We start from the raw sequence: 17,612 nt of genomic DNA on the forward strand, positions 1-17,612 counted from the left end.
TTTTTACAATAACAACGGCTAGTTGCATCTACAGCAGTTACAATCATGGCTGACTTGTGCTGTTTACTTGAATAAAGCGACCACCACCAGGACGTAAAACTACCAAGAGATTTACGGAAAATATGATGGACAAGATTCAAGTCACGATTTGATGCCTAGCATTACCACTAGATCCTTAATTCCTGCTGGCAAAAAATAGAGTCAAATCTCATCGGATCTGTTCTTGACCAAAGCCGCATTCTTGAGGACGGTATCCAATGGCAAGATGGTTTCACCCTCGCTAGAAATTAAATTTCATATTACCAATTGATAATAATTATCATGTTATTATGGGCAACTGAATAATCCACCAACTAGAATCTTCAAGTCGTTGGTCACCACCGCGGGTGATGCATGGAGATAGCATGAACTGAGTAGCATCTGCTCCTGCTCAATCCATAGCAGAAAAGCAGGCTTATCTTCAGATACTTCAGAAAAAGATTTCGTGTAATATGACAATTTTGTTTTCAGGCACTCTTCGATAATATCCTCGTATTTTCAGTTACCACTTCTAAGTCAGGACACAAACCTGCAGTCTCGACTTTACAACTTGCAAAGAGTAGTCAAAACCAAGACAAACTTCTCAAACCTTGTTTTTTTTTTTTCTCAATATAATTGTTTTGAGGATCACAGCGAAGGTTTTCCTTACAGGATTAATGCAAATGAAGAATCACAACAGTCATCAAAATTATGCAGCAGGGCGTCTACGATGAATAACTTTGTGCTTCAAGGAGGGAGGAAATGACCGTGGACAAACTACAGGAAAAGCAAACTGAAATTAGATTCTTCATGAGGAAGAATTATCAACCTGGGCCATTTATGCATCAAATTGGTAGAAAGGTTAACAATGTGCAAGATATTTTATCATTTGAACGTCAACATTTAGTTGCGATCAAGCACACGATTTCATGTTCGAAGAACTTATCCACTAGAATTAAGAGGGCAGATGGCAACAGCATATTCAGCCTTGCAAAAACTAAAGATAGCTCACATAAAGCATGCTGCTGGGAATTTATCAAACAGAAAAGGTACGATGGTTTCCACAGATCAAATAGAGATTACGGGAACTTGGAAAACCAAATTATTGGATGTTTCAACTCGATCTTATTGGATATGCATGGCTGAATTCACATTGTGGCATCAAATTTCCCTCAGAATTGCCTCTGCTGACGGGAAAACAGGAAGAAGAAAAAAAAGAAACTGGTGTGCCATCTTTTACCGCTTTTGTGCAACAGAGCACTTTCAAGTTCCTCAACCGCTCTCAACTCGTCCTTCACCTTCATCATGTCCACCATAGGGCAAACGATAAACACCACTCCTTATATCGATTTCAAATGCCATATCGATCTTATCCTTCCACTCCAAAATAATCGTGTTTTCGCCAGCAAAATCCCGATAGAATTCTGTGCCAGGGGTTCAATTTCCTCGAAAGGAATCAGCAAGAAGGTGGCAACTTTCAGTCTCTGCGAGAGCACCTATGTCAACTTCTCACCAAACCAGCAAATGGCGACAGGAGACACCAAATTCCAAAAGATTCTAAACGCACATCCAGAATCTCCCTTATGAATCAGGTGAAGACATCCTCTTGAGCTTCTTTTTCGCGTAGAGCGCGTCAGCGAACACGTCTGCAATCTGCTGCTGAGACTCAATTATCATCTCCGTCCGCTTCATCTCCATCTCCATCCTCATCCTTTCCACCTCTCTCATCATCTCCATCTTCATCTGCTCCAACTTCATGAATCCATCGCCCAGAGACTTGATCGCCGACGTCAGTTCCGAGATTGGGTTCGTTTGCTTAAACCCCAACTTCGACGAGGAGCAGCTCCGAAATACCCTGGGTAGGAAGTCGGTCTCTCCGGGATCGGGGCAGTGATCGCCAGCCGTCTCCCGAGCCGCAGAAGCAGTACGGCCATCGAGCGGAACCCTGAGTTTGCCATTAGACATTAAGAAATGGAGGCTTCTGGTGTTAGCGGTGCCATTCTCCGTGGTGTTATCAGAGTCTTCCTTGGGCGGCGGCAGCGAGACCTTGGGGGGTCCGTTTTCCATGAGGTCCATCTTCTTGAAGAAGATCCAAGGAGAATTGTCGGTGAAGCCCTTCTGTTTGTCCGTCCTGTACCTCTTGCGGAGCTTCTCCATCTTGTGACGGCATTGGGTGGAGGTCTTGGTTTGCTCCGGAAAGCCGCAGCGGAGACGCACCGCCTCCGCCACCTCCTCCCAATGGGAGGCCCTAAGTTGCCCCCTCTTGAGGGAGTACCACTTCCCCTGGTAGGCGTCGATGAGGTTGCTGGTTTCCTCGTGCGTCCATGGACCAGGAATTATCCTCCTAGCTTGGGCCGGCGGTGACGGCTCCCCCCCAGATGAAGAAGAGGCAGCCATTCTAAGCGGAAGCGGATGGTAGTGCTGGAAGTACAAGGAGGTTCGCTTCTTCCCTCTCTCTCTCTCCCCCTCCCCTCAGGTAACAAAGTCCAATGGTAGCGATCCTGTTTGCTCAAACCGACTCACTCTCTCTCTCTCTCTCTCTCTTCCTCTCTTGGTGAAAGAGAGAATATACAACAAATATATAGCGCTGCCTGGCTGTTGGTCCGCTTCCCCCCCACCGCACCAAGAAAACTTTTTTCCCCCTCAGGGCCAGGTGGTGGCGGTGGGGATAGGGATTGGGTACTTATTTGGAGGTCGCCGCCTATAGTACTACCAACCCTCTCTCTCTCTCTCTTGCTCTGATCCGTTTAGTTGCATTTACCATCTCTACAATCCCATCTAAACATGACTGCATGAGGGTAAACAGAAAAACTTTTCCGGTAGGGAAGACCTGAACCTTTGCTGTTTCTGGTTCACCTAAGAAATTCTGTGTCATGTATGCTGCTCTGTAATTAATATAAAGCAGCTTAGCGACCTAACAGATGGTTTGCTGCTCTTAAACAATATCTTCGTGTACATTGAGCCCTTGAGGCGGCTGCATTCGTATAGAGAACCTTTTTCTGTTTCTTTGTTTCTCCAGGAGGGTCTGGCCTTTTCTGCTGCTCTGTAATTAATATAAAGCACCTTTTAGCGAACTAACACATGGTTTTCTGGATTTTCGGTCTTGTACGCGGAGGGTTGGCAAACCAGGACGAGATCGGAAGTGACAGTCGTTCGTCGATCTTAATTATTACAGTAATGTTCACTGTTTGAAATTAAAAATGCTTACCGATGTACGATAACGAAGCGTCTTCTGGCAACTTTTTTCTAAAGTTTTCTAGCCCATCGGCGGTTATTAAAAGTAAAATAGCACTGACTTGAAAATTAACGTGTACCTGCTGCACCCCTCGAGGGCGACTTATACGACCTTCCACCATCACAGTGAAACCCATAACAAACAACCTGCTCCAGCACAACCCTGCTTGAAAGCATTTTTTTATGTTATTTTATAATTATCTGCATTTCCATGAAAAGTGAACTCTTGTTTAAAATAAAAGTGGACATTAGTTGGATGCACTTTTTTGAAATTTTACATCGGCACTTTAACCACCAACGAACGCATAAACTTAAAAAGACCGTGTTTTTCCTGTAAGCAAGTTGGTTTCACAAGGATTTAGAGCCAAGCTTTGTGTCTTTTTGCCTAGGATATCCATGGGGTTGTTTGCCAACCAGGACTGATGCATGAACCTTTTCCGTCATGGACCACTAATTGAATCTGCTTCATCATGGAACTAAGTTACTCTATTCTACAAATCTGCCTTAATTTTTCAAGGTAGATTGATTGAGTAGTTTGTTATCGTTCTCATTGTTAAATGGTTTGTATAAAATGCTAATAGTGATGGTGGTGGTAGCTATGGAGTGTTCAACAGATCAAATATCTATAACTAAAATTTTTACCATTTATGATGTTTTTTTCTAAATTTTGGTGTGAGCTCTATGGTGGTTCAACATTGATATATTGGAAATCTTGCAGATCTTTGGCTCATACCCACTTCGCCACACGAGCTTCTCAGATCTTTGGACTTGGTAAGGTTAAGAGGGGTTAGATGTAGTGAGCAGGTTTTTCTGTTACTCTTTGAAAGCCTTACATTCAAACGGGAATATGTTATTAAAATATCAATGTTGCAGAAATTTCAAATTTGTCAAGTTGCAAACTTCTTAAGTACTAGTTGCGACATAATTTTGGCCTATAGAATTTCCAGGCCTGCAGTCAAAGGGAGTTCCGTAGACACATTCTTATTCTTTTGAGCATTAAGCCACATCGAAGCATGACAATGACTACTAGTTCAGGATGGCATTGAAATATGGTTTCGATGATGAAGTGGCATTGGCAACTTTATTTACAATGAAACGCCGCTTACAAGTAACTCTAGGAGTTGGCCATACTTCTTGTGTCCAGCTCGTTTCGACTCAATTCAATAAGCTAACAAGCTGAACATGAGCCGGATTGATGGAGGTATATGCTTTGTGGGAAGACAAACATATTGTGTTTGGAGATTTTGCTCATTGAAGCTTGTTGGTCAAACAATCTGTTAAAGAGGTGTTCATGGGGAAAAATTAAATTTTTTCTAGTCTCATGGGTGCAAAGCTTGCTCGTTAAAGCTTCTTAGCCAAACAATCAGTTGATCAGCAGTTGTTCATGGGGAAGAATTTTCTGTCCTCATGGGTTCAAAGCCCTCTAATTGAAAGTGATGTTTGGATTTAGTTTTCACAAACTGAACCATGCAAAACTGTTTGTATGTCTTAAACATGGCAATCATTATGTTTTTTGAACTCAAAAATCAGATCCAGATTTTATAAGCTAAAAGAGTCGGCTAAGCTGCAAGCCAATCTGGCTAAGCTACACGGATATTTTTATTAGGCAAGTTCAACCGTGTCTTGTTTGGTTCATTCAGATCATTTCTCGGTCCTACTAACTGGAAATTGAACCTTACTGTTCTTGACTTGAGAAATTTTGTTTACATAAGCTCCATGCTTTTTTCTCGTCAGCGGAGCCTTTATGCTTTTAAGATGGAACAGGCCTGTATTCCACCGATTCTTTTTCTTTTGTTTATGCCTTTGGATTCCATGTTGCCTTTTGATTGCACCATCTAGCGTGGTGGACATGATGGTGGTAGTGACGGTGATTGGCAGTAATGCCGGCCACGGCGGTAGATGTGGTGGTGGTGGCGGTGGTGGTGGCGATGGCAGACAGGTGGTAACCGGCAACTGTGCTTGATGTAGCATGGATGATAATGCAGGTAGTCGTGGCGACGACAAAAAGTATCTTTGATCTCATGTGCTTCTTCTTCCTGCAGAAGAAAAATCCTGTTCATGCCTTCATCATCGGTAAAACATGGAATATGATTCCTCCATACGAAAAAGCACATTGCCATGCTCAGGTCCTGGACTGTCGACCAATGGTTTGTGGAGGTAGGCAGACCGTTGCCTGTTTAATTTTAGGAGATGCGTCTATACATTAAATTCATTGGCATTGAATTACGGCTTTCTTTGCTGATACTGATGCAGTTCTGAACACTAGATGCAGGAGAAAGGTAGGCAGACCATTGCCAGTTGAATTTTAGGAGATGCGTCTATACATTGAACTCATTGGCATTGAATTACGGCTTTCTTTGCTGATACTGATGCAGTTCTGAACACTAGATGCAGAGAAAGGTAGGCAGGCCATTGCCAGTTCAATTTTAGGAGATGCGTCCATACATTAAACTCATTGGCATTTAATTCCGGCTTTCTTTGCTGATACTGATGCAGTTCTGAACACTAGATGCAGGAGAAATAGGGGGGCCTTGGGTTCTTTGCTGAGAACTGGGTTGCATTCCTCTCACTCACTCGAAAAAGATGGCAACTGTCCATAATAACCGCCATGAGTAGTTGCTTCTACGGTGGGAAGCCCGAAGGCTTAAGACACATATTGTTTCCTGACATTGATTAGGATGTGTCCGGATTTTCATAGGAATTCTGGAGAACAGCTTTTGGGGGTAGGCTTCTTGCCTTTATCAAGCAAAAATGGGGTAAGTATATACATCAAGAAATGCAAAATATCCCACTCTCTTGCTCTGGAAACAGAAAAGGTTGGATGCAACTTCCTTTGGGGTGATTATGAGAATGTCTATGAATTTCATTTAATTAGTTGGTCTAATCAGTATTCCCCTTTGGAGATTGAAAAATTTGTCCCACTGAGCAAAGCATAAATGATCTACTTGTCCGATAGAGCATGGACAGAAGTGAACCGTGCGCAGATTTTATAAGAAGCACTTAAGATCTCAAATTACTTTTGGTCTTGGAAAGGAATGTTGCGGGATGGGAAGATTGGGAGTGATTTGATTTCTCGAAAGACTGGAAAATAGTAAGCTTGGGGTTGGGGCATCCGGCTTTGTGCTCCGAATGGTCTCGATTTGAAGACCCATGCCTCTTGTCGATCAGCGTCAATTTCCCATATTCCAATCGCCGTCCGATCCTTGGAATGCCCCCTGTTGTTGCTCGTGTTTCTCTTGAAGGGTCCAAGAACACGGTGATGCGGGCGGGTTTAAGAGGGCGAAAGACATTACTAGAAGTGAGAGAGATGTTCAGATGGTGGTGCGCAAATGTCTGCTCAGACATTTGGAGCGGTCCTAAAAGGCATCGTTTTCATCTCATACTGGGCGAAAGCTGTAAAGGGGGAATGAACAGGCTTGAGTTCTGACCCTTGGCTGCCTTCGATGAAAATTGAGTTTATAGCTTCAGTTTCATCCATTTATAGTGCACGGAAGGTTAGTAGGGAAGAAGGAAAGGAGGCTTTCCTGAAGGTGGAGATGTCCTTCCTTAATTCGGATTTCCTCTGGGCTGAATTTGTTACGTCGCAATCCATCCAGTTGATTACCACATCCGAAGCATTTTGGGCTTTTTTAGTGCGCATTGTGGACTCCTGGCACTAGAGAACCGTTACGCAGAGGGTTTAGAGGTTGTTTCTCAGCGGTAATGGGATGTTTTTATTCCATGTATCTGCCCCAAAATTGATTGAGGCAGATACCTTAAATACAGAATTGTCCCATCAATCTGCCCAGATTGATGAACCAATGCCTCGCATCTAACATCGCTTACTTTCACCCTATCAGTACTCCGTTTTGGAGGACAAGCGCTGCCATTATCATCGCCTAGACTTGACGGCCTTCATTTTCCGGTTGCCGGCTTACCTCATTATCAGCCTTCAGGTCAGGCTTGCTGGTTTATCGGCTTCATGGAGGAGAATCCTTCCCTTCGAGTTCTTGAGTACTAAAAAGTTCGTGCGTCAACACCAAGAAAGGGACTCGATTTTTTCTTTTATGGCATGGGCTTCATCGGTTCGCATGTGGGGAGATGGCGATCTTCTTCAACAAAGCTGAATATCATGATACCGATGTCTTCAGTCGCATGTTTCCGACGCTGCACAACTGGAATCCCTTTTCAAGGAATGTAATTGGTAAAATGGATTTAGTTTCTCTTCTGACCACATGTTTCTGTGATTGGACAGTATGATTCATGGGAAGAAGTGGTTTCTATAAATTAAAGGAAGAACCAATACACCCTCCCACTTAATCAACATATAAATTGATCACACGATGTATTAAGAAAGAAATTATGACATGCAACCTCCCACTCAAGGAGATGTAGAACAACCTTCCTCCCAGGTCTAACGGAGACAGTCGCTCTAGGCCATCGGCTTTCTGGATCACCGATCGACCCGTCCAGGCAAGTAATCACATTTATTATTTAGCTTTCACGGAACTTCAATGGTTTTGCACGAACAGTATTCCCAACTGAACATTCGAAAACCCAAAATCCAAATGCAACGAATACTTTCCAAAATTACCAACGGAATATACATAATACATATATATAAAGGGGGAGACTAACCCGTAGTAGAAGCTTTTGCCCAGAAAGAAAATTAAAAACCAATTAAAAAAATAGCTCATTATCCATCACATTAAATACCAATTAAAAAAATATCTAATTCATTATCGATTCACATTCCCATCCGGCGAAACATCCACCAGTCTCGCATCCAACCGAGTAGAAAGAATTCACGATGCAAAATGCATATGCTGCCATAATCTGGTAAGTAGTACAGGGTAATGTCACTCCTATTGAAACACGTAGGTTCGAATATAATTAGCAAACAGACCTTCCAACAATTTCCCAGGTTACCTCGTAAAAAATTATCATAGAAACAAAACAGCTCAACAGTTTGCCTCAGATATCCAGTACGTCAATACTTAAAAGGGGGGGAGAGTAAAATGTGAACAGAAGTAATAAAACTACCCAAAAAAGATCCCAACCAGCCATCCTCTTTGAACCACTCAATCCTCATCGAACGTTGTCTTCTTTCCTGCATAATGCCAATTATTACATTAGACAGATTTGCAGTTATTTTGAAGAGAAAACTAAAGAAAATGCATACAATGGGCTGGAATTGGCTCCAACAAGCACTCCAATAGTCCAATCCGCAAATCAAAGTGTATCACCATATATGTACAAAAAACATGAAATTGGCAGGTGGAACAATTTCCGTCATGTCACAACCCAACCTAGTGTTTCTAACCAATTTCATACCAAACTGATGATAGTAAAAGAATGTTTTCCTTTTTATGTTAATGCTTCTATGGCAGAACAAAATCCCTACAAAGTGGTGTGCAGCAGACCCGCATTTACACAAGGCACTCCGATGGTACACCTACATGCAACAGCCTTTCTCAAACTGCTTTAGTTTGAGAAACAAAATGAAACTAACCTGTACCAGCAGCAGCCAGGTTTGGCTTATTAGGAGTACCACGTCCCCTGCCTCCTCCACGACCACCGAAGCGACCACCTCTAGGAGTGCCACCTCTCCCACCACTGCGACCACCAAATCGACCACCACTATCAAAAGATCGCCTTCCACCGCTCCGGCCCCCACCATCACCACGACCACCACCGCCGCCGCTACTTCTAGGATTTGCAGCATCCACTGATAAGGTGTAATCACCTAGGTATGAACCATTAAGTTCTAATGCTTTCGAAAAGGCATCGCTGGATGCAAAATCTATGTATGCAAACCTGTTCACAATAACGAGCACACAAAAAGCTCACCATCAAAAAGCAAAAGATGCACAGAACAATGGAACTTCAGATGGAATTGACCTATCAAAAAAGTGCAAAATTCATAATTTTATAATACAGGCCCGACAAAAGAATTCACTGCAATCCTGCAGTGTTATTGAGTGATATGACGATAGGACAATGGACAGGTAAAAAATGGGCCAACATTCATGCCTTACTTGTGATGTCGGATTAGTCACAAAATCAGACTACCTCATTCAATATTTGGTTTATGAACGTTTTAGGCTTTCATACAAACAGCATAGTGGGAATACATCACTGATTGGAAACTGCAAGCTTGAGGTAAGTTTGGCATCTGGAGAAAAATAGTTATAGAAGGCAAAATTTTTAATGAAAATAGAACTTTTGAGAATAAAACAAAAAATAGGTACTAAAAAATATTTGCATTTAGCCAGCTCATTAAACTTAAAATTATAAAAACTGGAGCATAATTTTTGAAGTGCATTAAAATTAGTTGTCCTTCCGTGCAATATTATTCTTGGAACAGTGACAGCTGCCAATTGCTGGACGTAGCAGCCTAATAACTAGTGGTGGCAACTTGAAGAAGATTGTGCGACCTTTCATGCAAAACCAAAACATATTTTTAGTTCAACACCAAATGCCTATATCATTTGTCATCCATAAACGAGAACACACATCTGTGGAACCTTGTAGAAGTAAAGATTACCCCTTAACACCACCAGATTCATAATCCTTGGGAATAGAAATCCTTGTAACCTCTCCACATTCCCCAAAATGCTCTTGTAGATTGTTCCGGATCTGCAGTTGGCAGTAGAAGATTAAGGGGAACCATGGACAAAGTCGGGAAAAAAATGTAATAAAGTAGTAGCATAAATACCTGGTCCTCCTCAAGGGACTTATCAAAACCTTTCACAAAAATGGTCTGTCCATTCGATGAATTCTGGAAAGATCTTTCTTTCCTGAGATTGAACATCATTTGAAAAGTTATGAAGCAGGAAATGAACTGATGAATCTGTAGTTACTAGGTGTAACTGAAGCGACAGATTTTGTACAAGCAGCAATGATGTCACAAAATGTGCCCAAGCCTTTTGTCATTTCATTTGGTCCAGATCAGATAGGTGACCTGCTTGAGCATGATTGATCAGGATTTCTCTATGGAATCAAACTAGGATTTTGGTTTCCCAATTGAACTAGGTCAGTTTCTTACAGATAATAAATGAAATTTTTAATAAGTGTAATTTACCAACAGTTCTACAAATTATATAGACATGGTCGACCACACTTGTACATTAAGATAGACTTCAGGCCAGTTTCAGTTGTTTTATTTACAGTCAGTACACGATCAGTTTAAGAACCCCTTGTTCAAGTCTGCATACAAATCAAATTAAGATGCAATAATTGGTCACACATGAGCAATCCTGAATTTAACCCTCATTTAAGGGGTTGAAGAGTGTAAGTAAAAAAAATCCTCGCATGGTAAGCATGTTAAATATCAGTTTGAGCTATACCCGCTGCCTGGTGTCTGTGCACCCCTTTCAAGGGCAAAGTCAAGCCTAACAGGACGTCCAAGTAGTTCTTTGCCATTCAGTTCCATAGCCTACATAGAAGATAGAGAAACAATAAAGCGAATGTGAAGAAATCAGGATACACACACACACCAATATATATAGAAACACTCGTATAAAAGCTCATCACCAGCACAGAAACCCTATACTTAAAATACACAAATTAAAGCAATTATGTTGAAGTAAAAGGGCTCACCTTTTGAGCTGCAGATTCAGTGGCAAATTGCACATGTCCGAAACCCCTGAATTGGCCATCTTGATTAGAAGCAAATCGAACATCAACAACCTCACCAGCGTCCTGAAAGAACTGCACCCTAAATAATTGCAAAAGGTAACATCTTAATAGTGAAAGAGGGCAGGTAAACTATTGAATAAAGGATATGGAAGAATACGACAGAACATACATGTCTTCTCTTTCAATGGAGAAAGACAAGTTCCCAACAAACAAGGTCTTTGACCCAGAAGCAGTAGATTTGGGAGTAACTGGAGTCTTTGCCTGCCAAAGAACAATTAAAATAAACATAAGATAATTACTATTTTAAGATAATTAAAAGAAATGGGGTTGAAATAACTTTTTGACGAGCTTATTTACCCCTTTCTTATCAGCCTTTGATGCAAGTTCTGTATCTTTTGTCTTGACATCAGCCTTGCCCTATAAATCATCAGGTGATAGCATAAAGACAAAAGGACAAAAAGAAACCATTTTCAGTTTCATACGACCAGGAATCAGCCAATCAGCATCACATAAATAAGAGTTACAGAAAGATTTAGATCTAGGATGCACTTTTATCACTCAGCCTGAAAGGTTTCAGCAAAATATCCCCTCCAAGGAGAGTGAGAATAGACATAAAATAAAAGAATTATCATCAGTGCAAATATATCTAGTATGAAATTCAGTAAGACTGATAGGAATATAAAAATATGATTATTGCTTATTAAAGACTAAAAAAACACCTTTAAGAGTATGAAACCCTATAAAAAAAATGTGGGGTGGATATGTTAGAACTTACAACTAAAAGAAAGAACCAAAAAGGGCTTTTTTACAGAGAAAAAAACTGTAAACTAAAATACAATATATGGAACTAAAACCAGAAAGCACAAAGGCAACAATATCTGCCTCCATGAAGCATATAAAACAGAGACGTGTAAATCATGTACGCACTCTCTCTGTTGTGGTTTTAGGAGGTTGCTCATCCTCACTCTCCTCACTCTCTTCCTCTGACGAAGAATCATCCTCACGGATAATACTTGCCTTCGGTTTCTACACATGCGGAAGGGAGAAGAATATGAATAAATACCACAATGTAAACTTCATAAAGCAGCTATCATTAAACTAAAGTTCAATGACAGGAAATGCATGCTTTATAAACATCAATAACATGCTGGGCTGATGAATCACACATCAAACATTAAGGTTGTGTCTTGTCAAACCAAATGAATAATACAATCACCCTAGGCCGAGAACTCATAGAAAGAATAAAGAGCAGGACTGAACATAGGAATACCAAATCAAGATCACCCGTCCAAGTGCATGCGTTATAATCTTTAGCATTTTCCAACACTCACCCATAAAGTGTCTGATACTGATACCAAAGTGTGGTCAGTATCCGTGTCATAGATACGAAGCATATGTCTATGCAGAGACAGACATTGATAAGAACATTCAACCAATGGTTATACTGGACCATAACCATAATCAGGACAGATTCAACCAATGATTAAACGAGCAAATAAAGAACTAAACTTTTAAACAAGCATGTACAAAAATAAAGAAGCAAAGGAATAAGCACAGTTTGAAAGGATGACATTTCAGAAAAGATACCTTCTTATCATCTTCACTTTCATCTGAACTGTCTTCATCACTGCTACTCTCCTCTTGAACAACCTTTTTAATTGAGTTTGAAACAGGGTTGACCTGAAATAATAGCACTTGTGTGAAAGGAGAGTGATAAGGCAGTAATTAGGCATCATATGCAAAGAATAAGACAAGAAAACTAACTGGTGTTTTCATCTTTTTCTTAGGAGATTCTTCATCATCACTTTCAGAGCTTTCCTCCTGAAAGAAGCATGACTATTAGACTGAGACAACAAACACTAGTCAAGGATTTAATTTACCAAAAAAGTCAAGGATTTAATTTACCAAAAAAAAAACACTACCAAGTAAAACCACTTAGTTTAATATATTGGTGATCAACAAGACGTAACTATGTAAATGTTACAGGTACTATTAGCTTTCAAATTTCATGGTCTGCGGAAAAGCAAAAAAAATAAGCTTCCAACCTCTTCAGACTCATCTGATGTCTCTGAACTTTCATTTTTCCCTTGCTTGGCCTTTTGAGATGCAGCAACCTTGGCCATTTCTGTCTCTTTTTTGGCTGGTGCAACTTTGACCATGGTTTCCTGCAAAAAAAAATTATATAAACTTGAGATAAGTTCAATAATGCCACTAGTCTCCATTTACGAAAAATAGAAACATCAACCAACATCTGTATAGCAACAATAACAAACAATTTAGCACAGAACTTGTATAGTTGTATGGTACAAGCAACAGCTGAGTATCATTAACTCACGTTCTCATCCTCAGAATCACTATCTGACTCTGAGGTTTCGCTTGATTCTTCAGCTACCTTTTTAGAAGCAGGTGGCAAACCCTTTCCAGGAGCAGAAACTTTGGCAACTGGCTCCTAAACAAGAACAAACATGCAATTTTCCACAATATCAAACATAAGCCACTGAACTGACTCAATAAGCATATATTTGTTAACTATCAAGTTCAATACTCACCTCATCCTCATCTGAGCTGCTTTCTGAACTTGAGCTATCAGTTGATTCATCCTTCTTTTTGGAGGCAGCAAGAGGCTGTGTAGATGAAACCTTCTTTGAAGGCAGAACCACCTTTCCATATAAAAAATGTACATCCTGATTAAATTAACACCATTCATGCAGGATGATTTATAAACAGATAAAAGAAAAGCTGCACAGTACCTCATCCTCATCAGAGCTGCTCTCTGAACCTGAGCTATCACTTGATTCAACTTTCTTTTTGGGTGCAGTTGCAGGCCCAGTCTTTGCAACACTTGCTGATGGAGCTTTCTTTAGAGGCACAGCAGGCTTTCCTGCACCTACCTGTGCAGATACCAATATTATCATGTTACCTAACCACTACATAATTTTATAGTTTTTTTATTGCAAATTAATGAAAAGCAGCATATACCTCGTCCTCTTCTGAGCTGCTATCTGAACTTGAACTATCACTGGATTCATCCTTCTTTTTGGAGGCTGCCCCAGCCCCAGTCTTTGAGGTGATTGTTGATGGCACCTTCTTTGAAGGCACAGGAACCTTTTTTACATCTTCCTGCACACACAAAGATATTGCACTGACTGTGAAACACCTCACAAAGATGGATCATTCACCAGATATTGATTAATAAAAGCATATGATTTAGCATTTCAGAGCTCTCTAACTCACCATATCCTCGTCTGAGCTACCATCCGTGCTCGAACTATCATTGGTGTCACGCTTGCGTTTGGGACCTGAAACAAGCCCATTCTTTGAAGAGGCCACTACCTTAGCAGCAGGCGCCTGCAAAAGAAAACCTTGATAAACTAATCGCCAGACAAACAATATAAAATGTCAAACATATCTTAAAAGCATCGGCAACCAATATAATCATATGTGCTTATCTTGGAAAAAAAATTATTTCATCTACTACTAAAAATATTATCCATGCACCTTATCCTCATCTGAGCTATCCTCTGAGCTTGAACTATCACTTGACTCATCTTGCTGCTTGGAAGCTGACAACGTCCCATTCCTTGAAGCACTCTGAGGCAATTTCGTCACAGAAGGTGCCTTAGTTGCAGGTTCCTGCATAGACAGGATTCAAAACTAGTGGCGTATAATGACCAAAAACAGATGACAAAGAGAAACGGCACTCATACAAGAAAGGAACCCATTTAAATATCATAAAAAAAAAGAAAGGGAAGGATCTTCGTTATAGTACATCACTTATCATGATCACTTCCATTTCCCCTCCTTAGCAACTTGTCATGAGTTATGATAAGACTAATGTAATGTACCACTTAATGCAGGTCAAAGCATTAAGTGGATGCACATTGCATTAACAAAGGTAACGATGTGTTTCCTAAATAGGGTTTCTATAGAGAACAAAAAATTCATGAGATAAATGAAACACATCATCAAGAATCCGAATTAAGTTCTGTACTCCTGTTAGAACTTAGACCCTCTCCTGTTGGTGCCAATCCAGCATTTAATTAAGCAGCCTTAGCTGAAGCAACAGCTTCAGTTTTAAGTATCAAGCTCTCAAAAAATAGTGCATGGGGTTTAACTGTAACATAAAACTCAAAAGAAAAATGATGAAACTGACATAAACAAGCAAATCAGAAATGGCAGAATCACAAAGTTACAAGCAGATGATATGAACCTCCATTTGCCTAACCTTCAGACAAAGTTCAAGACCTGCAAAATAAAATACGTGCTGATAAGTGGAAGTTTCTTACCTCATCGGAAGACGAATCATCACTACTGCTCTCCTTAGCTGGTATTTTAGCTGGAGCTTTAACCTTCTTCACTGAGATCTTCACCTGGATTACACATAACCAAATCATTGAAGGCCAATAATATATATATATATATATATATATATGTGTGTGTGTGTGTGTGTGTGTGTGTGTGTGTGTGAGTGTGTGTGTGTCAAAAAAAGTTAAAAACTGCTAAAATAGAATCAGGATTTGTAAGCAGATGTGTGCACACACCTACACATGCTCGTAGATTCAACAGTGGAGAAAGACACTTGGCAGGAGATTTACTAAAGCCTATTGAATAAATGAATATTTTATAGTAAATCGAGGAAAAGTAAGCTAAAATGCTTGTTTCAATACAAAAACTAAAAAAAAAAAGATACGCTTCCAGAGTATGGTGCCGGGACTGGAAAAAAGATTGCCCCTGCATATTGAAGAATGAAGCTGGAAAAACATGGTTTTCATATCGAAGAAACGGAGATTTAGAATAAAGTAGGGGAACTTTCTTTCAACCACTCGTTATAATAAAATGACGTTAACGGGAATGGCTTATAAGTCAATTACCTTTTCTTCAGACTCGGAAGAAGAAGAATCCTCCGAGGAACTCGTTTCCTCCTTCTTCTTCTTCGGCACATCAGCATGATTAACTTTCAATTTCTTAGCACTAGCTTGTTTCTTGACCTCTTCCTCAGCCTCCCTCTTTCCTGTGAACATCCGTACCCATTCTAAGATACCGCCTATGAGAAACCCATAACCCAATAAGCATTAAGGAAAAAAAAAATGGCTCGCTCACCTTTTTTCAAAGCTTTTTGCGGAACTGCAGCAGGAGCGACCGCAACCTGATCCGACACTTTCACATAATCAAATAACCGAACGCAATAACAACAAACAAATGATTAAAACATCACCGCAAAAAGAATACCGTAGCGTTTGACTTCTTATTGGATTTCCCCATTGCAACAGATTCACGAAGATGGTCCAAAATAAGCCTGAAAAAATCGCAGAGCTACTATACCCTGCAAACACAATAAAATTACTTCCCCACTGGACGAAACAAAGAAACAAACGCAGAGATGAAAAACTGAACGGACAAGTGAAGTGAGACGACCGACAGAGGAGAAGAACAACGCTCACCGATCGGAAGGTAGAGTAAAGAAGAACCAAGGGAAAACTGGAGCCGTTCTAAAACCCTAAACCCTATGGTTTCAGGGTTTTACGAGATGGGAGACGCGGGCCACTTGGAGAATCGCACTTATATAAGTGGAGAATCGCTAAGAAACCCTAAACAGTCGCACAATCGGTCCAAATTTTGATCTTCGGGTTTGGGTCTTCACCGATGTATTTGACCCGATCCCTGCTAATAACCAAGTTCGGGTTTTCAAAAGAAAAAAATCTATCAAGTCAGATATCCGGTTTTTCGAAGAAGAAAAGAAATCCCAAGACGTGATGTGGGTGACAGGCTTAAACGTTGTTTTCATTCTATTTAAGGCTTCTTTGTATAAGGGCCGAAATTGAGTTTGTGAAAAGGTTAATTCTATTAAAATGATGTTTTCATTAATAGTCTAACCTTATGAAGCATTTGAAAATAACAATACAGATACAGTTTTTTGTAAAGTTATTATAGTAGATTTTAGAAACATTATATTAGTATTTCAGTTGTTTCGGTCACCAAATGTCTCCTGAGTATTTGCCATCTAATAGACTAATACACTTTATGATTGAGAGACAGGTTGGGATATCCGTTCTAATGTCTGATGTTTAATGAACCTACACTTATTATATTTGTGGCATATTCATAAGAAACTCACAAAATGTTTCTATTATCAAATGATCATTTCACAACAGCAACAAATTGTTATTGTCTCATAAATCTACCTCAAAAATTGAGATACATTCATGCACTATTGTAACATAGTGATTTATGAATCTACCTCAATTTTTAAAAGTATATTCGTGAAACAATAATAGCTTGTTACTATTGTCAAACATGTCTTTTGAGTTTTTAGAGAAAACATTATTTTAGTCGTGTCACATAAACATACAAAATGTCTTTGTTTAAAAACGAAGATGCCAAAGCAACTGAATTTTGCATAATGTTTTATTTCTCTTTTTTCATCCTAACACAACCTTAATAGTTTTGTGTTTTTAATATTTCCTTTCACCACATATCAAAATTTGATTGCTGCCTCTTTTGAGGGGCTTCCAATTGATAATTCTTACAAACTAAAATTATTATTTTTTAATATCACAAGAGTAATGACTAATCTTAAACACTCTCACTTGATTGTAGTTGAAGAAAGTCGACATTTTCTTCACTTGCTTTACTTTATTTCAGAGGGAAATACTAGTGAATACATTTACTGGCTTGTTTGTTGAAGGTGTTTGGATGACACTCTAAAATGATGTTCTGGGGCCTCGTTTTACTTCCAAACA

General features: G+C 39.9%; 2 protein-coding genes and 1 long non-coding RNA gene across 5 annotated transcripts; 1 reads left to right on the plus strand and 2 right to left on the minus strand.

The window, feature by feature from the left end:
* Positions 1-788: 788 nt before the first annotated feature.
* On the minus strand, positions 789-2,971 carry LOC116252238 (trihelix transcription factor ENAP2). The gene has a single exon (XM_031626372.2). It carries the CDS (start codon positions 2,413-2,415, stop codon positions 1,600-1,602), a length of 816 nt encoding a protein of 271 aa, XP_031482232.1. The 5' UTR covers positions 2,416-2,971; the 3' UTR covers positions 789-1,599.
* A 1,988-nt stretch (positions 2,972-4,959) lies between these two features.
* On the plus strand, positions 4,960-7,450 carry LOC116253435 (uncharacterized). 2 transcript variants are annotated; one of them, XR_007573261.1, is made up of 4 exons: positions 5,143-5,191; positions 5,295-5,409; positions 5,519-5,652; positions 5,762-7,450. It is a non-coding gene; the product is annotated as an uncharacterized LOC116253435 (long non-coding RNA). The 2 variants fall into 2 exon arrangements; XR_004172435.2 differs by having other exon boundaries at positions 4,960-5,409.
* Positions 7,451-8,035: 585 nt separating this feature from the next.
* LOC116253008 (nucleolin 2-like) lies at positions 8,036-16,460 on the minus strand. Of its 2 annotated transcripts, XM_031627695.2 has the most exons (23): positions 16,314-16,460; positions 16,102-16,195; positions 15,973-16,018; positions 15,744-15,883; positions 15,159-15,242; positions 14,371-14,505; positions 14,107-14,220; positions 13,852-13,992; positions 13,623-13,763; positions 13,422-13,532; positions 13,208-13,321; positions 12,918-13,037; positions 12,637-12,693; positions 12,460-12,552; positions 11,800-11,898; positions 11,230-11,289; positions 11,042-11,133; positions 10,834-10,951; positions 10,581-10,669; positions 9,950-10,031; positions 9,779-9,870; positions 8,744-9,048; positions 8,036-8,341 (listed from the first exon to the last, which is right to left on the minus strand). In XM_031627695.2, exons 2-23 carry the CDS (start codon positions 16,132-16,134, stop codon positions 8,313-8,315), a joined length of 2,295 nt encoding a protein of 764 aa, XP_031483555.1. In that variant the 5' UTR covers positions 16,135-16,195; positions 16,314-16,460; the 3' UTR covers positions 8,036-8,312. The 2 variants fall into 2 exon arrangements, with proteins under 2 accessions (XP_031483555.1, XP_031483556.1); XM_031627696.2 differs by lacking the exon at positions 11,800-11,898.
* Positions 16,461-17,612: the final 1,152 nt, after the last annotated feature.

Source organism: Nymphaea colorata, chromosome 4 (assembly GCF_008831285.2).
Source record: "Nymphaea colorata isolate Beijing-Zhang1983 chromosome 4, ASM883128v2, whole genome shotgun sequence".
NCBI classification, from domain to species: Eukaryota; Viridiplantae; Streptophyta; class Magnoliopsida; order Nymphaeales; family Nymphaeaceae; genus Nymphaea; species Nymphaea colorata.